The sequence below is a fragment of the Corylus avellana genome, chromosome 10, assembly GCF_965113065.1.
Source record: "Corylus avellana chromosome 10, dhCorAvel1.hap1.2, whole genome shotgun sequence".
In the NCBI taxonomy this organism is placed as follows: Eukaryota; Viridiplantae; Streptophyta; class Magnoliopsida; order Fagales; family Betulaceae; genus Corylus; species Corylus avellana.
In genome coordinates, this window is record NC_142499.1 from 3794470 (window position 1) to 3820092 (window position 25623).

General features: G+C 34.2%; 1 protein-coding gene across 2 annotated transcripts in view; it reads right to left on the reverse strand.

The window, feature by feature from the left end:
* The window catches only part of ABCA1 (ATP-binding cassette A1), a 42952-nt gene extending 26567 nt beyond the window's left edge, over positions 1-16385 (reverse strand). Inside the window, exons 1-14 of one of the 2 annotated variants that reach the window (XM_059572881.2) lie at positions 16138-16385; positions 15571-15650; positions 14999-15167; positions 13240-13322; positions 11644-11860; positions 7860-8089; positions 7665-7725; positions 7416-7502; positions 5601-5833; positions 5353-5467; positions 5170-5259; positions 4046-4266; positions 3738-3850; positions 676-782 (exon numbers count right to left, since the gene is read on the reverse strand). In XM_059572881.2, coding sequence (XP_059428864.2) covers positions 676-782; positions 3738-3850; positions 4046-4266; positions 5170-5259; positions 5353-5467; positions 5601-5833; positions 7416-7502; positions 7665-7725; positions 7860-8089; positions 11644-11860; positions 13240-13322; positions 14999-15167; positions 15571-15650; positions 16138-16224 — 1893 coding nt within the window. In that variant the 5' untranslated portion in view covers positions 16225-16385. Of the gene's footprint in view, positions 1-675; positions 783-3737; positions 3851-4045; positions 4267-5169; positions 5260-5352; positions 5468-5600; positions 5834-7415; positions 7503-7628; positions 7726-7859; positions 8090-11643; positions 11861-13239; positions 13323-14998; positions 15168-15570; positions 15651-16137 lie in introns of those variants that run through there. The other variant, XM_059572882.2, reaches the window with a different exon arrangement.
* Between the last annotated feature and the right edge of the window lie 9238 nt (positions 16386-25623).

The window sequence follows — 25623 nt, forward strand, 5'->3', positions numbered from 1 at the left end:
AATCTGCTCAAGTGACTTCTTATTTAGCATACTTGTGCACTCATATCAAACCAGGTCATAAAATCAGGTGTCTAAGAATATTGTAATACTAATCTAATAGGATTCCCATGTTTCCTTACCAGCTATGATCTTCAGCAGACATAAATATCTTGTTTTGAGACATATAGAGGGTGTAGAGCATGGCAGCCGTCTGAAATCCAGAGACGAGGACACAACTATGCAGATGCAGGTGATATCTTTTAACCTTATTTTTTTACAATTTCAAAAAAACAAAAAACAAAAACAAAGCTCATATATAGCATATGAAATCCATATATTTTCAAATTGTAAATGTTTAAGTGATCCATGCAAAAGAACAAATAAGGCCAAATTAAAGAAGAAAAATATTAATTACAAAGGAGCTCAAACCATCCAGATACAGCTAGCTGCTTGGAAGTATCTAACAAGTCAAACACCCCAACAATTGGTGTCTAATTTTTGTTATGCTCTTACAAGAATTTTGGGTAATTGTCCAACTCAAACAGCAAAACAACCACAAAACCAAATGTAAATACATCTAACCACTCTGCCAGAAACCTTGTCTCTATGGGCAAATAGTTTTAAGCATGGGAAATCATCAAACATCGAATAAAGGGAGAAGAGTGGAGGCGACTCATCTAAAAACACAAAACTCACCATGTCTGTTATGATATTCTTTCCAAAAACCGTAGCATCTCCTGAAGTAGGATGAAGAAGGCCAACAAGCATTGAAATGGTTGTACTTTTTCCAGCTCCATTGTGCCCTTCAAAAATCCAAATTCAACACACCAAAGTAATGATATATGTCAAGAAATGCAATAGGCAAGCTTCTAATAATGGGGGTAGGTAAAGACAAATGCATTTAGTATCTAGCAGATAAGGAAGCACAACCATAGGTATTTCTGTCAATTTTATTTTTGCTTCTTTATAAGAAGGGAAAAACTTAATCTCCCCCCTCCCAAAAAAAAAAGGCTACCACGCAATTTGCAATGTCCTCCCAATCTTTTGATTTTGTTAACATACCCAATTGATCTACCATTGGAGTCTCAATGTGCCCCTTCTGTGATCCAAAATGACAAAAATACTTTGTATAAAATTAAAAATTTCAGAAAAAAGGCATCACTTTGGTCTATTCAGATTTTTTTGCTTTTTTCTGAATTTCTTGTCAATTTTTTTTTATGCAGGGTATTTTTCTCATTTTAGGGGCGGAAGAGGACATTGCAATCCTAATAGTAGATCAGTAAGGTACATTGTCATTAACCAAATTGAAAAATTTGAGGGACATTGCAAATTACGTGGTAGATTGAAGGGGGTAAGTATAATTTTCCCTTATGAGAAACTCCAAGGACCAACACCCAGTATTGTTAAGGAATTCTACTTCGGATGGATGTATGCTTGGGTACAAGTATACGTACTTAATGGGCCTCTCCACATACAAGCTGAAGCTTTTGGGTTGGCTACTTTAACATAGTATCCTAGTACATAAGCACCACCGAGCTACTTAACAATGAGGAGAAAAGAAAAATCTGAAGAGCGAATCTTAAGCAACTGAGGAGCTGATGAGTAAGGTTGTCTTCCTCAACCAAAAGGTGATATTATACTTAATACACAATAAGCTTATTTAAGTCCATGAAGTCATCAAATGAATAAGGTGTTCTTATGGAACAATGAGTGTGTGGACTATGAAGGACTACTTCAAAAAACGTTATGTTAAAGGGAAGCAAATGTACTCTAGAAAGTAATGTATTATTGTAGCAACCTTTCTGGGCTTTTACAGGCCTCTTTGGCTAGGTTTTTTTATTTTGTTCTTCTTGCTTCTTTTTTCTAGGCGTTCCTTTTGTATACTTTATGTGTACTTAGGGGGACTTTATACTTTTAATGATATTTCTCATTACTTATCAAAAAAAACCAGGCCACTTTAAAAATCAACTTCAATTGTACACTTGTATTAGTTGTTTAGCTATTTTGCTCTTTTGACTAGTAAGTTAAGCATAATTTATCAAAAAAAAGAGTTATGCATACACCCGATGACTAGACTTTTTCCTGTGAATATGCTCTTTATGACAAAAGGGACTTAATGAGGATAGTCGCTCTAAGTTTATCTAGGCTAAAATTAAACGGGGCTGAATCTTCTCTTCTTTTTTTTTTTTGATAAGTAAATATGCATTATCAAAACGCAGAGGGGCGCAACCCTAGTACACAGGGAGTATACAAGAGAGCGACTAAGAGGGAGAAAAAGAAGAAGAGAACATAAGAAGGAAATCAGGGAAACTAATCACTAAGGGTGCTAGCCAACCAGCAGTCCAAGTGAATAGGGTGTACAAGAAAAAGTGAGTGAGATCCTCAATGTTCCTAGACAAGTCCTCGAAACATCTAGCATTTCTCTCAATCTAGCATTTCTCTTAATTAATACCTTATACATACACCCATTGATTTTTAAACACACAAGATCACTCTCCACCATATTCTTTTTTTTTTTTTTTTATAGATAATATCAATGTATTAAAAGCGCAAGGGGTGCAACCCATGTACACAGGAAATATTCAAAAGAGCCCACAAAACAAGCTTTAAACTGAAAATGACACAAAATTCTAGGAATTCCGCAAGCGTTGAAACTTGAGAAGAATGCCACAATACTCTCCATGAGAAAAGTGTTTGGAGCACCCTTTTCTTCAACTCTATAACTCTCCACCATATTCTTACAAGGGGGAAGGTGCAATTTAAGCTAGAGCTCACTGGCATTAAACAGGGTCACTCTTGAAAAGGACATGTAACATGTTAGAAATGGTTGAAACTCAGAATAAGAGTCAAACAATGTTGTCAAGCGTGAAAAATCTTAGTGCAGTTTAATGGATTGAAGGCATTAATCCTAAGAATGATACATTAGAAGGGTGACCATCTGACCATGAAATTCTTATGCTGAAGTTTATGGCAGCAAAGCAGGGAAGAGACCTAGATAGATCACGGAGACAAGTCAGTTCATGTATGGACAAAGTACCAACCATACAAAATCATAATATTGGTCAAAATCTCAAACAACATGGTCAGGAATGATCTTAATATTGTTTGGAATGTAATCTCTTCTTGTTTAATGCGGTGCATTTGGAGAGAAAGGAATGCTCGAAGTTTCCAGGATTGAGAGAAGACGAGCTCGGATCTACAGCTAAGATTCCTTAAATCCCTCTTCTAATGGAACTCTGTTAATGCCCTTTTTGACGCCTTCAACTTTGCAGATTTTTGTGGTCTTTTTCCTTGTTCTTCTTGATCTTATTGGGTGTTCTCTCTTGTGTACTTGGGGTTGCACCCCTTGCGCTTTTAATAAATTTGCTTTACTTATATATATATATATATATATAGACACACACACACACATTATCAGCAGACAGTTTAACATACTTTTTTCTGATCCAGGTAGATCTGATTCAATTAGTCTTCAACTTTTGAACTGGAGACCTCAGACTAACACAGTTTCTTCTAAACATGGGGTTTATTCTTTCTTTCTCCAACAAAGAAAGAACAACAAAATGAAACCAAGATAAACCGTTGAGTTACAAATACAATCCTATAACCTATGGTAGGTATTAATCACAAACTAAAGAGAAAACACTTGAGTTATGACCATTAATAAGGATATTAGGATATTGGGAATCAGGCAAGCAATTAAAAAAACAAAAAATGAAATCGACATACAATGAAGAAAGTATAAAGAATACACTCACCTAGAAGAGCAAGAATCTGATTTTCATACAAGGTCAACTTCAACGAGTTAACAGCACAACATTTCCCCTTCTTCGTAGCATACACCTTATGCAGATTCCTAATTTGGATGCATCTACAGGTTGAATAAAAGACCTTTTTTATTAGTAATAAATCTATGGAGAAGTTCTAAAGTAAACAACCCAAATACACATGGAGTGTACAAAATAAGAATGTGAGGAAAGTATCATTTTAAATGCACAAACACTAACGCATTCAAAATTTTTTTTTGATAAGTAACACTAACGCATTCAAATTATAGTGCATATACCTGCCATCAAGCTCTTGTTGCTTCATGTCCAAGCTTATCGCTTCCACGGCAGGTTCAAAAGTATCTTTACCAGAAAAACTTGCCTTTTTCTTCAAAATCTTATCACTAAATGTAACTTTTAAACTGGAAGCATGATGTTCAACAATACTTTTCTTTTTCCAGAAGCACCTATGGAATATGAAGTGCCATGGATAACGTAGTCCATTCTCCCTGGGAAGGACCTGATTACATGAACAAATTTTGAACATTTTCATTGCATGTAAGGTAACGCAGAAAGAGGAGGCACAGTAAAGAGGCTTATCCATAGCCTGCTAATGGAATAATGACAACACTAACAGTTTTTTTTTTTTTGATAAGTAATAATGAAAACACTAACAGTTAATCAAAATCACTTAATAAATCTATCAATTGTTCAAAATAAGAGCCCATCTGAAAGATTCCTGGTATAAAATGTCAATTTTTTTTTTTATAAGTAAAATGTCAACATTTATCAACTGATGGCCTTTGGATAGCTTGATATAATTTGATATACATTCTTTAGACCAAGACATACCACATCACATATTTTTTGTTAGTTTTTTAAGGGAAAAAGAAAGGTCTAACACCTTCAAATTATTATCATTTTGGAACAAACTAAAGCCTTGATCAACCTCATATGGCTTGAAATCTTAGCTTTTTAAGCTGATGTCATTATGAACATAATCGGTAGACCAAGAGTGACTGCTCATAGTATAAGAAAATAAATACCAATCTCTCCAATATGGTAAACTTAAGAGAAAAATTAAGAGGACAAGAAACCCTCTTTAAAATATAAATTTGATTATATAAATTAGCACAGGAGACCAGACAACTTGACAGGACAATTTATCCACATCAACATAAAGCAATCTTATACCATTTGAACTGTGAAATCTATCCATGTGTAAAACTCTACCAACAACAAAATGGATTCCCGTAAAATTCCAAGTTAGCATTTTTTTCCGTGCTAGCAACCCACAGAATGCCAGAAACATCATACCAATATGCATATTTTCTAAAAATAAACACACAAAGCAGTAAGACAACTATTCACTAAAGCAAACTAAACAATCTTGATAGAAAATATTTAGAGCTTAAAGATATACCTTATCCAGGTAAAGACCAATCACACAATACAGCAGTGCATCAAGCAACATCATCAGGAGACAGACCACAAAATTCACTCCAGATGATGCCTATACAGATCAATTCCTCAAAATGTTAGACACGCACACAAAGAAGGTTTAAACTAAATAGCAGTAGCACAAAACCCCAGATACAGAGCATACCCGCCATATGTTGCTCCAACGAAGTCCAACTTGAGCACGCTCATAGTCAGCAAAGTTAATTGACCCTAGAGCAAAGGCTGTAGGAGAAAGAAAAGAAGCAAGGACCTTTAATATCCTGAAATAGGAAACACAATTGAATTCCATCAGCCTTCTTAAATTTCAAAAGAAAAATAAAATAAATAAAGCATAAAGTTGTAGCCTGGTCGTTGACAGTGTAATAAAGAAAAGAAGCAAGGACCTTTACTTACATAGGGACAGCCTGGTCGTTGACAGTGTAATAAGGAAAATAGGCACCTAGAAAAGATAGGGTTCCAACCGCCACAGCTGTTTTGGCTCGTGTGAAGAATGTAGAGATCAAAAATGATAGCATGATTGCACTTAGTCCAAACGAAAAGAAGTACATAAAAACCACCGACTTATCACTATACTTGAAAAGGCTTGTCATGGTGCAGGCTGTAATAATCCCAGATGAAATCGCAAACTGCAAAGGGAGAGAGAGAGAGAACTCCATGACAATCTTTTTATTTGGAAAAAGCAGATACCTTCTAACTTCCAATAAAACCTGAACTAGAATATCAAATGCCAATAAATTAACTAATCCAGCACTTCTACAGTTCATACACATTGATCCATACTGGCAACTCTATGAAAAGAAAAGGAAAAAAAATGTAAATAATGCAAATCAATCATTTTTTTTTTTTTTAAGTAGTCGAAATATTATTATATATAAAATTCAATCTCAAAGATAGCGCGGAGTGGCGCAACTTTGGAATCATATATGATTATATTCAGTTTCTCCCTTTTTTCTTTACTATATCTTGGTTGTCTCCCATTCCCAACAAAGCTAAGATCACTAGAACTCTGCATAACCAGGCAGCTAGAACCAAAAAATCCCAATCAACAAGAAGACAAAATAAAACCTAAAACCAGAACCAAAGTAAACAGCCATCCCCTTTTAACTTCCTAACCCGAGCCTTCAAGGCTCTCAATTTCAGGTGAACCACACTACTACTTCACACACAAACCCACTCCATAGTTCCAACTCCATCCTCAATAGATTTTTCATCTCATAATTGATCCAATAGAATTCAATCTCCATTTCCCCCACAGTAATTTCCTATTGCACCATCTGGTCATGGATGTGTACCCCATGACCGAACCTCAAAAATAGCAGCCGTGATGTGTGGGTATGTGTGGGTCAACACCTTGGCAAGTAGATGAAAATGATGGTTAGGGGGGTGTTGGGGGTGGCTTAAGGAGGCAGTGGTGGGTTTGGGTATGCGGGGGTCAACATCAGGTTTTGGTTTGGTTTTTAATGTTGATGGCTATAGATTTTGGTTTGGAGCGGGCAGTCGAGACTCAGGATACTCATTCCTTCCTATAAATCACTAATAAAAATTCAAATTACGAGGTATCCTGTCATTCATGAAGCATAATTAAGATAATAACTACAATGAAAGAATGCTCTAGATCAGCATCTTTAACTACTCCAAGTAGATGAGCAAATTTAACATGTAAAATGGTTAACAAAAATATATTATTCATAACACATAAACATAGGTACACCTAGGGCTGACCATTTCTAGTCAAAAGAACCCAGAAAATTATACCTGGACAGAGAATTCCTGTCCAAAAGCTTGGTCTTTTTCCATTCAGACAAGCAAAACGGTCCTCTAATTATCCCATCAAACCATAACCCTTACTTTCAGGCAGGGCTTGGACATGCCATATAGACATGATGCCCTCCTTTGTCCAAAGACTGCAAACCATACGCACTACTGTAATAGTTTAACAATGTCGAAATTGCATCACCTGATCCTAATTGAATTAATCAACCAAAGAAGACATTTAAATTCATTGAAACTTATCATTCTCAACCAAGTGTCTCAGTAATAGAGACGTGCCAACAATATTCTTAAATGTCTACACTAGAAAGCAAACACCGACAGATACTAATACAATAGAAATGAGAGAGAAAAGAAACCATTTCCTGAACTCTATGAAAAATGCAAAGAGAACGTAGACAATTATGATAATTCAGTCAAGGAAAAATGACAATATACCTGCAAAGCATATGCAATAAACCACGAAAGATGGAAAATCCCCTCTTTTAGGCCCATCATGTAGAGACCTTCTTTTATTTTCTGTTCCTGAAATATAAAACAATTAAATTGACTTCACGAACTTAAGGCAGATAATAGATCATTTTATACTAAATTGTAAGAACAAAGAAAAAAATTATATAAATTATCTAAATGCATAGATAGGTACTCAGCTTTATGCCAATTTCAGTAACATAGCCATTAACAAACCTTCTCAATCACAGAATAGCTTATCAGGCGAGAGATTGGATAGAGAAATCCCAAAAGATACCTGCCCATCCCAGTTGCAGGTCACCAAAAATAGAACATTGTATAAAATCAAAGCTATAATCATTAATTTCTGATAAATATAATACAAAACCAAAAGGATCAATAACAAATACATAAATTTCAAGAAGTACATACAATACACCCATAACATTCTTAATGATGGACTGGAACTCATCATCAGTGTATTCACGAGTTGGAAAGGGAGCTATTCTTATGCTTGAAGGGCTAAATTGCATCAGTGGCAACTTAAGCGAGGAGGCTGTGCCGAAGGATTGCGCTGAAGTAAGTTCTATATTTTGAGAGGTAGAGTTAGTTTCAGCTTGCTGGGAAGCAAATATAATGAATGCATCCATTACTTGTTGAAGCTGCAAAAAGTATGAAATCATCAATTACAACTGTCACAAATTTCCACAAAAGTGGTCTTCAAAAATGATGTAGTTGAGATAATAATCCGACTTAAAAAAAAAAAAGAAATAGGACTTGAAGCATGATTATGGAACAATGCATGCAATTAATTTAAAATGAAACTGAGAAAGAGATCAAATCATGATTACTACATATACATAATATGCATGGGAACACTTTTACTCTTCCTTTTGAATTTTAAGGACCTGAAAAATGATAAAACGACTTGAAGAAATTAGCTCTTCTATTCAAAGGACCTCATGCAACAGCATGACACATGTGTGCGCATGTGTGTAGGCATTGTGACCTACAAGGTAAGAAGACACCATACTTCGATTTTCCATCAAAGCCAGTGGTTCTCAACAGGAAACAAAGGGACACCCCATGCTAAATCAGAACTTAGGTTCTCTTTAGAACCTAAAAGCCAAAATCTAATTTCATTGTTAATACATGTTATGAGTTTAATTCAACTGACTTGAGAGTTTATAAAACCATAAAACCCAAATAATCATTGATCTGAACAATTAAGATGAGGCGAATCCTAGTGGTAAAATATAATCCAAATTGTTGAGAAAAATAATATTGGGCGTATATTATTTTCTCCTACATTAATGTTTACTTTTTTGATAAGTAAATGAAATAACATTTTAAAAAAAAATTGATAAGTAACGTTGAAAAGCACAAAGACGCAACCCAAGTACACAGGAAATATACAAGAGATACACCTAGACAGCAAGAGGAAAAAGATCAAGAAAATCATAAAAACTAGGCAAATAAGATAGTCTAAAGCAGTTGTTCAGTGGTAAAGAGTATTGAAGAAGAAAGACTTTAGTTTCACCACTATACTCTCACAGTCTTCAAAACTTATGTCATTTCTTTGAAGGATTTCTTTTCCTCCAAAGACACCACATTAAGCAGGACAAAACCATCTTTCACACTGCTGCACTCTGAAGACTATCACACAACCCCTTCCAACAAGTGAAAACGTCTACTACTCATTTAGGCATAACCAAAATAAACCCAACATGACTGAATAGCATTCCATAAGGCACTAGCAATTTCACAAAGGAGTAGAAGATGATCCACATACTTTCACTCTTCTTACACATCCAGCACCAATCAATCACTATGACATACTGCTTCCTTAGGTTATCCATGATAAGGATCTTCCGTAGGACAAACGACCAAGCAAAAAACACCACTCTCATGGAGACCTTGTTCCACCAAATGCTCTCAAAGGGAAAGAAGTACTATTATGAGGAACAAGGACATTGTAGAAAGATCAAACACTGAACAACCCTATCTTGGAAGGGGCTCAACAAAGCTTGTCTTCACCTCTCCATTTCAATCTAAAGGTGTACAACAAATTTAAAAATGAAGCAAAGACATCCATCTCCCAATTGTGTGCCACTCTGATAAAGCTTACATTCCACTGAATAACTCCAAATGATCTACCACGGAGGCATACCTAACATAAGCAATATTGTACAAATCCAAGAAAGCTTCCTTAGGGATCTAATCCCCACACAACATGGCATACTAGAATTCAATCTTGGAGCCATCACACACTTCAAATCTGGTATGACTAGAAAACTCCCTCAGTCGCTCCTAATATTTTTCCATAACCTCACCCTATACGACCCATGAACCTCATTTGAATACCACCACCCCACGAGTTGCCATATTTAGAATCCACAAGGCCTCATGCAAATAGCACCATAGCCACTTCCCCAAGGTATGGTTGAAAAAAAGCAAGTTTCAGACCCCAACCCACCCTCAGAGATAAGAGAACAAACCATAGACCAATATGGGATTGAGCTGTACTTCACCCTCCATCCCTTATTCATCAGGAGATGATATATCTTGGACATCCACCTCCCAATTATGAATTGCTCTTATAAAGCTTACGTTCCACTAAAGGGAATCACTAGAAAGCTCCAAATGAACTGCTACAAAAGTATCCTTCACACAAGCAATACTATATAAATCCATAAAAGCTTCCTTAAGGACCTTCTCCCTACACCACACATCATGCTAAAATCTGATCTTGGAATCATCTCCCAACTCAAATCTAGTATGACTAGAAATCAACCTCAAACCCCTCTTGATATTTATCCATAACTCCACCCTATACAGCCCATGAGGCTCATTAAAACACCACCCACCCTACAAACTACTAAATTTAGAATCCACTACAACTCTCCACCATGTCTCTCTCTCATGCACATAGTGCCACAACCATTTCCCTAAAAGAGCACGATTGAACATCAGCAAGTTCTAAATCCCCAACCCTCCCTCAAAGATCAGTGAACAAACCTTGGACCAGCTAACCAAGTGAAATTTGAACTCTTTACGTAGCCCACCCCATAATTAATCTCGATGAAGCTTCTCTATGTGGTTTGCAACACCAGCAAAAAGGGGGAAAAGAGACATGACGCATGTAGGTAAGTTGGAAAGGGTGCTCTTGATATGGGTAACCCTATCTTTTCAACAACACCATCGCAAACAAACTTGTCCTTGTAAGGGGCTCTCAACGGAAGACCAAGATACTTCAAAAGCAAAAATGAAACCCCGCAATCCAAAATGCCAGCCAGCCTATCCACACTATCAATATTACCCACAGGAACCAATTTCAACTTAACCAGATTAATCTTCAACCTGGAGACAGCTTCAAAACATTAAAATAAAGCATGTAGATAGCGAAGGTGATCAAGATTGGCCCCATAAAAAACCAAGTGTCATACGCAAATAACATGTGTGATACATTAATCACACTAGAGTACTTATCAAAAAAAACGTTAACCACACTAGAATGCCTAAACCCCAAAGAAAAGCCTGAGAGAAAACCCCCCATCAATAGTTGCAGAAAGCATTTTACTTAAGGCCTCCATGACAATAACAAACAAAAAATAAGACAAAGGGTCTTCCCATCTCATACCACGAGAGCTACTAGAGAAACTAGACAGATTTATAAGTGAATAATCATATTCATGACCTTAATTTTTATAAATGATTTTAAATTATAAAATAATTGAAGAATTTATGATTAAACCAAATCTGTTAATGATTTGGTTCAGAAAACGTTAAGGTCTAGGTCAAGCCAGGGACATCCCAAAGAGGCAATCTGGAAAGTTATTCCTACTTTATTAATGTGGAGCATTTGGAGAGAAAGGATTCGACACCTCTTTCAAGACTATGAGTCCAACGTGCTTTTTCAAAATTCCTCTTTTCTGAGATCTTTTTTGGATTGGATTGTTGCACACATTCCTAACTTTTCCTCATCGGATTTGGCAAATCTAATTAATTTTTTAGATTGTAGAAGCCTTTAGGGTGTTGGGCACTCTTGTATGTTATTTGTGTACAAGGGCTCTATCCTTTTCTTTCAATAAAATTATTATTTCATTAAAAAAAAAAAAAACTATTACCAGTGTTATAATAAAGCAGAAAAACAGTAGTAAAAAGAAGAAGAATGTGTTTAGAAAAAAAAAATGAAGAGGTAACAATGCAATCATACAGTCAAAAATCCGCTGAAGCTATACTGCATTGTTGGTACAGGACTGACACCCAGTTCCAAGTCATTGAGATAAGGACCATTTACGTCCATGATGGATTTAACATTAGGAAATCCCGAGAAAGCCCATGTGTGGTTGAGGCGTATACTGTAATCAAATAACTGAGGACCTTGATCATGAAACACTACTGCGCCTTCGATCTTTGGATTTGAACAATTCCTTAAAAAAGAAAAAATCCATTAAATTTGTCAGTGGATGGCCCAAATAATCTTGAAAGCATATGCAGCATATGTTACAAAGACATTGGCTATGTTTGTTTCTGCGTAAAACATCTTCTAAAAATATTTTCCTGATTCCCCAGTATTTAATGTGGGCAAAAAATGTTAGTCAATGGAGATTTTTTTTGAGCAAACCAAAAATACATGCAACCAAACGTAAAATGGCTTCCACTTTTTGGCTGGTGATGGTCTATTTGGGGTCTTTTAGGCCATGGGTGGCCATAGGTGTGGAGAGGCTTCACTATGTTGTGAATCCTTAACCACAGTGTAGGCTTTTCCTTTTGGTTAAGCGGGGGACGAAGAGAAGTTTTGGGGGGGCTCATAGTAACTATAGTTTTGAGAGCCGCCACATGGTTGTGTGTAAGGAAAGGCTGCAGTTTCAGCTATGGGTAGGCGAGCGATTGTTTTTAGGTGATAGGGGTTCTGGCATTTTGGATGTCAGTTTATGAGTGTGAAGTGGTCATTAGCCACAGTGCTATCTGTGGGGGTTTGGGTACTGATGGGCCTGTATTGGCGGTTGGATCCAAGAATGTAGTATCATTTTTGGTCAAAAGGGGTTGTTTTGGTTAGGAGAATGCCCATGTTGCAATACGAGTCAATCAGTGAAAAACATTTTCAAGTCCATTTTCAAGAAGGCACTTCATCAACTACGGAAAATCAGTCATTTTTACATTCCAACAGAAAATGTTTTACGTCAAAACAACCACAGCCATAAATGAAAAAAACAAAACAAAACAAAACAAAAACAAACCAACACCACCAACAACAGCAACAACAAAAAACAAAACAAAATAAAACAAATTAAGAAAGAATGGATAACTCCAAACTACTAGACTAGTTCATATGAGTAATTAAATGTGTTTTCAAGATAATAAAAGCAGATTGTAAGATATTTGAGTACATCAGAAACAATGCATAACAAGGCCCACATCGTCTTCATCCAACATGACTTTTCATAATAAAAACATCTTAAGTGGTCATGTGGTACAAAATATAAAGAAGAATTGAGAACTTTTTTTTTGATAAGTAAACTTAAAACAAATTTAAACTTGAATCTATGGTTGAACTTATAGTTGACAAAAAAACTAATCAGTTTTGAAGAGTTCTTAAAGTTTATGCAACAATGAACCAACACAGTGAAGCCTTCGAAATAATCAAGTTTGTTATCCTCTTTCCTTCATCAAACGAAAGAAAAAGGGGTCAGTTTTCCTTCTTTTTTTCCCTTAAATTACTTTCTATGATCACCATTGAGGCACACAATAAAAGAACTCCATCTTCAGAAAATGGCCTAAATATAAATACCATTAGAGTATGACTTACTTGACTTGATTATAGCTACCGTAGAGATCCGAGCGTATGTAGGTTTCCAGGTCTAATTCATCTTTGTAAACTCTAGTAACTAGCTGTAAATATGAAATGAAATTCATTAGGCTTGAAGTTAAAAAATAAATAAAATCTTACCAAGGAAGTAAATGAAGATGATACAAAAACTGTATTCCATGTGGGTTCATGATACAAGAAAAGCTCAATAAGAAATCTCACTCACATGCCTTATTAACACATATGGGGGAAAAAGCTTTTTTTGGGTGGGGGAGAGGAGGGAGGGGAATGGGAGCCTTTGTCTTATTTAGGAATCTGATAAAAAGAAGCCAGTGTAGTACATGACGAATCCATCATGTCTCCACTAGTGTTTTGGAAAAACAAAGGACTGGAAGACTTAGCTCACAACCCAAGATATGACATTGACATGGTCCCCTTTCATAAAATTGGTTAAGATCACTAATTTGTAGTCCTAAAGCCCCAACTGAGAGCTAGCAGCCCTGCTCAAAAAGGGGCCTTATGCCAGCAAATTTGTAGAAAGCAGAAACAACATATATATCATCGTCATATCCACAGTATTCACCCAAGCCCATGCTGCCAAGAACTCCTAAAAAACAGTCATGAAATCTCAACACTAAAAACCCATCACTAAGGGAAACCCATATATGATGAAATGCAGCTTTAGTCAAAACCTATCATTTGTGCACATAGACATAACTGTAATATTAGAGAGTTCTCATGAGCAAAAGTTGTACAAAAGCCAAAAAAAAAAAAAAAACATTCTAAAATCATAACACCTCCTTCATGAACTTGTTTGCATTTAGCTGCATAGCCACAAGTAAGGCCCACACATGAAAGGTAGTCTTAAAACATATAACTGCACCATCTTCTATAGCTTAAACTTGTGTCTATTAGTAAAACCAAAAGCCCCCTCTCAATTTTAGTTGGTGTGAAATTCTCCATGATGCACATGGATGGAGCAAAACAGCACCACCCAAATGACCTTACCTATGACCTATTTCGTTATTATATCCATGCTACCCATCCACAATGACTTGGAATAAATAAACTAAACATGATGTAAATCCAAGTTGTCCAAAGTTAGAGTCTATCCCTCTTAAGGCAAAAATGAGATTGACAAGTGCTTTTGTTAAAAAAGTGCACTATCGCGTCTAACACTATGGTAAGTTTGCCCCAAGATCATATTCTAGGGTTCAGGCCACCCTGCAGTGTACACCATTTTAAAAATGGAGATGGAATGTTAAAGTCGATAAGGCAAACAGGAGGAAATCAAGACACAACAGTAGGGACCTTCAACTGTCTGTATTTAGTAATACATTGCTCATATGAAAGTCACATTATGTGTTAACATATTACAAACTTTAACACTAAATTCACATAATATCAAAGATTACTTCAATGCACCATCCTCATTCCACTTCAAGTCTTTAGCAATTGTCTTAATTGATTGGTTATGAAGAATTAATACCGTAAAATAACCTCCATGGTGGAGAAAAGGAACTGAGAATTGATACCATAAAATAACCTCCATGGTGGAGAAAAGGAACTGAAAGCATAGATAGCTGAGGAAAATATAAAAGCATGTCCTGAACATATAAATATATTTTTGATGAATTGAATATATACATATATGTATTCATCAATGCATAAATATGGGGACCTTAGACTTACCCATGTAGGATAAGAGAGACTAGCAATGAAATTTAAACATACATACTTGATACATAAAAATGGATACCTTCAACAAGGGAAATTTCATTGAGATTAAGTTAATCATTGTCCTCGTCTCTTCTGTATCTGGTGCAAAAGCCAAATACTCTCCCTTTGCCAACAACGATTCTAAAATTTGTTGGAAACTAGGAGATTCTCCTTTGCCCACTTCCACAAACATTCCTTTCCGGATATACCTGGTCCAATTGCATAGTGCCATTATTTCTCACAAAACCATAAATGTCTACCCAATGTTAAACTAAAGACTTGCAGGCAATGAAAACCATTTTGTCTCTTCCTTTCCTTTTCATTTTTACAAAAATTACAAGGAATATGTTTCTAGGAACAAATGTCATAATTTTAATACGAAAATCTTCGTATTCAAAGATCATAGTGCCATACCCAATATTGGCATTAGTTAAGGTTAAATCTATTTTTTGTTCAACTTCTAAAATGCAAATAATTACCAACTAGATTTTTGTTTTCTTTTGCCTGTTTCTAGTTTTTTCAGACACCAAACAGAGAGTAACACAGATATACGCATATGAGAGGATAAAGAAACATCAGCATGCAAGAAAATCAGGGTCAATGAAGACTCACGGCTGTGCTGGGTGAATTTGGGTATCGACTTGCGTCCTTACTGCTATTAACAACAACATCACAACCGTAGGGAGCAATATCTGCCAGACAATTTATATGAAAATTTCAGGGGTTTTATTGATCCTTCAGTGCCAAATTTCCAAATGCAAAAACACCAAAGTCAGCATACACAATATCTCCTTAAAAATACCACATTATAGCGAAAAAAAAAAAAAAAAACAAGATGAACTAACTTCATTACAGATATCAATTACCTCACCAGAGAAAATTAAAAAACAACATAAAAAAAAAACCAAGCTCAACTGCAAAGAGTCGCAACAAATTAGTCTCACTAAAGCAAGATGATCATCGAAGATATTAACACAGAAACAAAAACATAAGGAAATGAAACACAACATTCAATTGCAGTGAACTCGTAACACAAAATAAACTTCGCAAAGAAAAACAAAATAAAACAAGTTCTTAATTGCTGAATGGTCAAGCATAAGAGTCAAACAAACAACAAGAGAATCAGAAATTAAAAACAACCAAGTCTAACGAATTCACAACCGAAAAAGGAAAAGAGACCTCAGCAGCGGTAGCGAAAGGGTGACGGATTTTGAGGAGCCAGTTCTTGCGGAGCATGGCCTTCAACTGTCTCCGCCCAGTTCCCATCTCCGCAAAACCCTAGAGAGAGAAAGAGACAAACAGTTTTTTCTTTTGAGAGAGAGAGAGAGAGAGAGAGAGAGAGTTTCAGAAAGGCATGGTGGTGGTGGAGGTAGGGAAGAGGAAAGGAGGAGGTGGCAACAGGTCAAGACATTCCTTTCGGTTGGACATTGGAGTTTGCACACTGCCGAATAAAGATCATTTTTTCTGAATTAATTAATTTAATTTAATTCGGTCCAATTTCTCTAGTCGTTTATTATTATTCCGCCCAAAAGGCCAAAATAAATAATAATAAGGATTTGTATGTTTTCGGTGAAAATATTTTATACGAGATAAAAGTGGATTGGTGTAACCGTTGAAAGATAATGAAACTGATTAGTTTATTCAATGTCATAGTCGCTTTTTCGTTGATGGCAATTCTTATTAATTAACTGTTGGACGATATCGTGAGATGAGAGATGTTTAATGAAGGCGATAAAATGGGAATTGAGAAGGAAAGTGATAGTCGGGTCCCCGTTTGGCAAACTCTTTCTCTTTTCAATGTTCATGCCACTTTTTTCGGAAAAAAAAATCTCTAACATAAAAACTTTTTTTATTTTTTCACTTTCTATTATTGTTCAAATAAAAAGAATTACTGCAAAACAAAATTATTATTTTTCTTTTCTTTTTTCTGTTAGCGGCCTATGTGTCTCAAGGCGATTGGTTGCAATTTGATTAAATGAATTATTGATAATTTGGACAATGAATAGGAGAAAATCTTGATAAGGTTTTCATGTCCAAACAGGTAAGCTTTGAAGTTCGAACCTTAAAAACTTGTCCACAAAAGTAGACCCCATCAAAACTCTCTCGTATTGACTGTTTTGATTAATTATAATTCGATTAGAAAATTGCTATCAATCCCGATCCTTATGTGTTTGTTAGGTGGATGCGATCCTTCAAATTTGTTGCTTAAAGAGCATATAATTCAAATAATCCCACAAAGAAAAAGGTTTGAGGCTTAGCTGCCCGTGCAATTTAACCAACAAATTTGAAGGAATTCCAATCCAAATGAGGAAAGTTTGATTAAATGTTCAATTTACCATATATTAACAGAATCTTGTACTTAGTTATACATACAAAATTTCTCAACATTATCCAATAAATCTCATGCAATATTTGTGAATGGTGAGATTGTCACACTTCTAATTATTTGGATATGTCTCATGCGGATTCAAATTTTTAACAATTTGATGTTCCTATTGCTAGTAATTCGAACAACAAATATAAAATGGTTGAATAAGAATAATGTTTGGCTAAGATTACACATCCCTCCAAATGATCCAGTTCAATCCTTTCTTTTTATAGAGTGTTTTCCGCACATTGTGGTTAAGGGAGAGATTCATGGGGTTAACTGAATTTGATTCTATTGACCCTCATTATGTTGGACATATACTCGTCATTTTTCAAAAATAACAGAATGTCAGTAATTTAAGTGACAATGACTTAAATATGATAAATGTGGCTTATTTCTCATGCAGCTGTGCACTCGTTTTTCTTACTCAAGCTGGTCTAGTCGGCTTAGATCAGGTTGGGTTGAGCCAACTAGCCGACCTATTTAGTTGGGTTATGTCGGCCTAGATTTGGAATTGACATACAGCTTAAAAAAGCCCGCTTATAACAAATTTATGGTGTGACACACCAACTATTAACTAGTGAGTGCAACTTCAGCATAGCCGCAGTGAGCCTCTAGGAAATTTTTGTCCAAATTTTATAAAAATCCGACAAGAAATGAAGGGGTTAAAAGGCCAGAAATAGTTGGGGCAATTTGGAGTACTGCAGAATTCACCCGTTTTTAGTACACCTCCACAAATTCCAAGAAATCCCAATAAATAATATGCAGTATATGGACGGACGCCTACGAGAAAAGAAGCATTAGGCAAACGAGAAATTGGGAGTGAGAATTCAATAATTCGTGATGCGCAAATAAATAGCAAAAATGGCCGGTGTCGGCTTGTACCCGTCTTCAATGAAAGCCATCAAAAAATAATTCATTAGGCTTGAGTGCAACTGGGAAGGTGGTTGTATACGTGTAAGTGGTAGAGCCAGCCAAATCCGATGGGTTGTAACTTGTGAATTTGAAATGCTATTTTGGTAGCCCCCACCAGCATTACCAAAGGTCCAAAGCTTCTAAGTCGGTGGTAGATTATGGTTTATTGCGTCATGGTCCGCATAGAATATTCCATGGCATCTGGTAAGATTTTTTTTTAAGGTGGTAAGATATTTTTGATATTAGGATTGTGTACGTCTCACTTGAAGTGCTTAATGGCCAACAAATCACTAAAAGGTTAAATTTTTAGATTTTTTTATTTATTTTTTATTTTTTAATCCTTATGATTCATAACAATTCATTTTTAAATTATTTACAAACTAACGTAACAATTCATAACTAATAAAATAATTAAAAGAAATTGATAAATCAAATTTTATGTTTAATTATTTCACCACCGACGCAACATTTTGAAAAATAACATTATAGTAAAAATTGTAATATTCTTATTATTTACGGGTCATAAATACCGATTCGACGTGGGATGGTCAATTATTGTTTATTTTCATTAATATGATTAAAAAGATGGGCCACATATCATAGGATATGGTATCGACAATTTCAGCAACTGGAATGGTAGGTTATACAAGAAAAAAAAAAAAAAAAAAGGATTTATAAATAATTAATCTCCTCTATTAAATAACAAAAAAAAAAGGCAATAATTTGTTACATAAAAAATAATTGTAATCTCTCTCTGTCTCTGTGTCTCTCTATTATTAGTCATGTACTTAAAAAAGTCATCAATAAGCAACTTTCAGAGGAAGCAATGCACCGTCTTTTTTTCTTTTTCGTCACTTTAAAGGCAGAATAAGACATAACTGATGATGGAACATCGATATATTATTAAATATTATCCTTAATTTTGCCCTTTACGATAAATCACTTTAGAAGCTTTGTGTTCTTCTATCTTTCGACGAATTATCATTTCATCCAAATTTTTTATTCCGACTTTAACGAGTGTTCTATGTTCAATTACATAATAGGGTTAATAATTTCTTTGGTATTTGGGTTTTAATGTTTTTATTTTTTTTTATAGGTTTTAAAAAAGACAAATCTAATATTTCAAATTTTTAAAAAGATTGAATCACCACCTCCATTAATTTTTGTCTATCTCTTTGGCTTTAGGAGTAGTTTTGGCCACCATTTTTTAGTCCTTGGGGGTGGCCGAACTATCCCCTTTGGCCTTGGCCACCCCCAGTTTGACCTTGTGGGTGGCTGCCGTTAATTGAGATAGATGAAAATTAACGGAACTGGTAATTTGATATTTTTCAAAATTTGAGGTATCAGATTTATCTTTTTTAAAATTTAAGGAAAAAAAAATAAAAACATTAAAACTCATGTACCAAAAAAGTTATTAACCCTAAATAATATTTAGTTTAGTTATATTTTAGAAGTATTTTTGTCTTTTTATTTTTTGAGTAGACAAAAATATATTTTTCAATATAACTAACCGAATATTATTTCTTTAAAAAAATAAAAATAATAAATAATAAATTTTTTAAAAAAAGTAAAAAGTAAAAATTACTGTTTAGCATGATGAACCTTTTTGAAGCCTCACGCAAAGCCTCAACAGTAAATCCATCCACAACGAAACTTCAAACAAAATTTTGACGTCCCAATCCGACTAAGTTCATGGTATCCGTCACAGACACAATATTTATAAATATCATCAAGGTAGTTGGTATGTGCGGACAGCCAAAAGTTCTCCCGTGGATCCCACCATTTGAAAGACCGCTCAATGGGGTATTGGTTCGGTCAGTGTCATAAGGGCATTTTTGCTTTGAAGTCAGTTAAGTTAATTAGTTAATTAACCGAATTTATACCAACAATGAATGTTTTCACTTTTAATTAGTTAATTAATCGACTTTATCAACTTTTTTCTAACTACATAATTAATAAAGCATATGCTTTATAAATAAAATAATAATAATAATAATAAATGTATAGAACACAAACCAAAAGGACAATTACAAATCAAAAAAAAAAAAAAAAGGAAACCTACAAAATAAATTCAAATTTCACTTGAAAAATTGGTTAAGTCGGTTTACCGATGAAAAAAAAAAAAATTCTACCACCTACTGAACCCACTACCGACCATCGAAAGTCGATTGCCGATCGGTAGGCGATAAACGATTAATCTGTTCATCCCTATGAATGACCTAAAAGAGTTTAGACCACATTTATGCTATCACTTTAAAATAATTAACTGAATTATAATTATACTCTCTAGAAAGTACAATCACCTACTAAGTTAGAGTGAGATATAATACCTACGAGCATATTTATAATCCACCCATTTAATATGGAACTAAATTTATGAGGTATTACAATCTTTTCCACTCAAATCCATTGTCATCATTAGGGCTCATATAATGCAGTGACTCAACACTTCATGGTATTACTAAATTGCTCTAATATTATTTATAACGATCTAAGAAAAACAATAGTCATATCTAGGTTAACGTTATTACTCTAAAATGATTAATCAAATTATAATTGAAGCTCTAAAAATTAACTTATAAAGCCTAATCTCACGTAGTAAATAATTAATATGAGATTTAGCATTCACGAGTATTTTTATAATTCACTCACCCAAAGTGAAAAAATTAATATTTCTAATATAAGACTAACCTTTTGGGGTGTCACAAACTTCTCTACTCAAATTTGTGATGTGCTCATCAAGGTTCATGTCATGTAGTATTTAAGCGTCATATGGTGCTATTGAGTTACTTTGATATTATTTGTAACGACCCGGAAAAAAACAATAGTTACATTTAAATTACCCCTCCTAATTAAATGACTAATAAAGTTACAGTTGGAGCTCCTTATAATCACTTATAAAAGCCCAATTTCATCCAATAAGAAATTATTGTGAGACTTAGCACCTATGAGTTATTTTACAATTCAGTTACTTAACATGGACAATCCAAATATAGGACCATCTTACAGAGGTCACAATCTTCTCCACTCAAATATTTGACATGACCTATATTATGTAGTGGTCTAACACTACTACATTATGTTTCTAGTTTCCTCTGACTTCTTTTATAATGACCAAAGGAAAGCGTTAGCAACATATGTAGTATCACTCCAAAATGACTAATCAGTTTATAATTATAGCTCCATAAAATCACTTATAAAGTCTCACTTAATAAGGGAATCAATGTAGAATTAGCACTTATAAACATATTTGTAAAGCATCTACTCAATGAGGGCAATCCACCTATCTAATATAGGACTAACTTTACTAGGTATCACAATCTTCTCTACTCGAATCACTAGTATCTTTGCCAACCCATGTCATGCAGTGCCTCGACGCCATGTGATATTATCAAGTTGCTCTAATACGGTTTGTAATGATTTAAAAAAAAAAAAAAAAAAAACGATAGTCACATTTGCACTGTCACTTTAAAATGATTAGTCAAATTACAATTGGAGCTCATAAAATCACTTATAAAGCTAAAGCTTAGTCTCGCATACAATCTCATACAATAAAAAATCAATGTAAAACTAATTAGCACATATAAAACAACTTTATTATCCACCTACTCAAGATAAACTATCCACACACCTATGAAACTAATCTCCCGGGTGTCAAATTTAAAAACAACACATTAAAGGCTTCTCAAATTGTGATTAATGCCATCCAAAACTACCCCCAACCAGTTGATCACACATATTGTGTTGTGACATTCACAATTTACTCTCACTATGAACTTTGAATAGTTCAAAAGGTTCACAGAGACGCAAATATTATAGCTACGTACGCACAACTTAGCCAAGTGGGCTGCATGCAGCCAGCCGCCTTGCCTATCATCCATCTACTTCCCCTGAAGTAGGTGGGAGTGATCATGGATGAGTTAATTGGAACCCTTCTAATTATCTTCATCAATTTTAATTTTCTTGTTAAAAAAGATAATAAAAGAAGAAGTTAATAATTTAGACAAAAAATTAGAAAAAAAAAAGAAAGAAGAAAAGTAGGGGCCATGACTATCACCTCCGACCGGCGTCCACCATCATCAACACCAAGATAGAAGTCGAGTTCTGGTGCTTCTTTCTTTGTTGATGCCTCATGACTCAACTATGAAGGGTTTGGAAGCAAAATGGGTCTCTTTAGTTATACGCATGCATGCATTTAATTAATTATAAAAAGTTTTACACGTTTCAGGTGAAAAAGAAAAGAAAAAAAAGGACACGTACATAAATTCCAGAAAAAGAAAAGATACATAAATTAAGAAAGAAAAAGACGAGACAATAAAACAATTTATCATCTCATTTCATATCACAGATCGAGCAAAAGGCACACGTTGTGCCTTTTTTTTCTTGCCTTTGAATAAAAAATCATTAAATAAATAGTAACGTCTCTTCCTCATTAAGTCATTATTGTTTCTATTATTCTCACCAACCGAAAATGTTGCAGGAAAATGAAATTTTCCAGACAAAACTAAGGTCCCTACGCCTTTTTTTTTTTATTTTTTATTTAAGGGTAAAGTCTATTTAACCCTCTCAAACTATCACCTCAATAATAATTTACTTCTCAAACTACCAAAACAATGACAATGTACTCTCCAATGCTAGCAAAATGATGAAAGTACCCCTATATAATTTTCAATAAAGCAAAAATATCCTTGAAATTTGAAAAAAAAAAAAAAAATTAGTATTTTGTTTTTATTTTAGTAAAGGTAATTTCGTCATTTTACTAAAATTAGGAGTATATTGTCATTATTTAATTCAATCTATTAAATTGATATATGTTATTCAAACACGTTAATTTTTTAATGTTATTAAAAATACATGTAAAAATTATAGGCCGCAAGAACAAAAGTTAATTTAATAGGCTAAATTTAAAGTTATTTGATCCTTTTGGTTTTTACAGCAACATATTTGTAAGTTGTAAGAATGGACGGGCTTGATTTGCTCAGGAAAGAAAAAAGGACGGGCTTTATTTTTTTTCGGAAAAGGAAGTTTCGTAGTGGGCCCAGACCTCTAGCCCACATTAGGACTGCAGTTCTCTTGGCTGTCGTATGATGTTTTAGTTCGGTTTGACACGCAACAACGTTTGGCGGGACCAAAGGAATAAAGGTCTCTTTAGTGGACAGTGGAACCCACACTGATAATCAGGCTTTTTTTTTTTTTTTTTTTTTTTGTGAGAGGTAAAAAAGAGATAATGCTGGAATTATTCTTGTGGAACTTTGGATTTTGGAAGCCAAAGAGAGAATATTTCTTTTTCTTTTTTTCTTTTTTTCTTTTTTCTTTTTAAATAACTTGGCTACAAAAAAAAAATAAAAAATAGACATGTTTTATTCCAAACTTCTTTCAATCAAATTTATGAAATTGATATATATTTTTAGAGTATGTAATTTATATGTATTTTTAATAATGAACGTGAGGATTAAATGTTCTATTACTTAATAAAATTGCACGTAAATATTACATATTTTAAAGATAAATGTCAGTTTAATAAATTGTGTTTGAGGAATTTATTCCGACATGATTTGAAGAAAAAATTTATATAATATTTGAGATATATAATATTTTCCCACAAGTTTGGTTCAAGCAGAAACTCATCATCCATAGATGAAATTAATTGTTTTTTAGACAATATTTAGCGGATGATCTCGTCTTATGAGAGTGGGCCTTAAATTCGCTAAATGTCTAATCAATTATGATTCATATTATGGAAAATATAAAATCAACAGTTTTTTTTTTTTTTTACATGTCCACACAAGAGGGGGAGGGGGATCCGAACTAGTGACCTTCGCTTCATAAGGCGTGGTTTCTAGCCGATTGAGCTATCCCTTGGGGGTCAAGCAAGAATGATTAAAATGATAATCTACCACAACAATATGATTTGATGGGTTAGTTTACATATATATCATTAACATATGATTTTGTTTTCACCCAATTTAGACAATTTTATGTTGCATAAGATTTTGTTTTTTTTTTTTAAAAAAAAAAAAAAACAAAAAAATGTATTTTCAGTGATATTATCAAACAAGACCTAGATTATTATGCAAATTTTTTACAATATAGGAGAAATGCAACTTAAATCCATAAAATATCTTAGGGTTAAACCACCATTCTCTTGCTTTTGATGGTTTGGTCAGCTTAATTGTTTGTTGCAGCCTTAGTGTTGAATATTTGTTTAAGATTCAACGTGGACTGACGGTTCTCTACCGTGCCCTTCCCTATTGGTCCCTTTTTCAATTTCTTTGAGGACATCAATTGCACAACGAAGATATGAGAGAGAGAGAGAGAGAGAGAGAGAGAGAGGGGTATAAAGTTTTTATTTTCACAGCAATACAATGGGGTCTGTTAATAGCCCAATAACAGCGAGTTCCCTTCTAATTATGTTTGTTAATATGTTTTGGGTGCATTTTGCATTTTTTTTTTTTTTTTGGTTAGAAAATGTGTTTTAATGTGACATAAATGTGAAAATTGTTTTTGCGTTTTAAGGAACATTTTGTGCTTTTAAGTTATTTGTTAATGTATTTATCTTGAAAACAGAAAACAAAAGCACAAACAAAACATAATATTTTATACTCTGCGAATCAATATAGTATTAACATACCCTGTAACCGAAAAAGTTTTGTAAGCAATTGTGATTCCAATGACATAAACATTGCGAAATATCAATTTCAAGGATAGAAGATTTAGGTTTACCACCAGGTTGATGAAGGTGGCAGAGTCATGGATAATCCTTCAATGCTCATCTACATATGTGGTGGATTGAGACTATCCACATTGCCATCGCAATTTCTTGACCATCTTAAATCCCATGGTGACTGTGTGGTTAGAAAAACTCATATTTTTGTATTGTCAGCACTATTTTATAACGCAAACATGATGGTCTTTATTAACTCTGTAAATTTTCTTAACAATAATTAATTAAAACTGTCATGTCAGTATTGTAAAATAAAAATGTGATACCTAACATTATTCGAGAAGAATAGTGTTGTCTCATGTTCACCATTTTGTTGCGGTCAATGTATTTGTTTAGAGAACAAAGGGGTAATGCGGACTTTTGGGATTGTTTTATGCAAACTAGTCCAAAAGCAAGTTTACTTTTTCGTCTAATTATTATTTTCTTAATGAATTCAGAAGCAAGTTAGCAATAGCAGCCAATATAGGCCTAACAGAGAACAAATGGGAAGGATGAGGTTAATGGTTTTGGAGTGTTTTCTTAGAGACAGATGTGATGACAATGATCATTCAACTACTACATTTACCTGGTTTAATTTTTCTTCACCCATGTTATGTTGTGTCACGTGTAGTACTCAAAACAGTTTTCGGTTTGGAGATGTGCTTTAATTTGTTTGCAA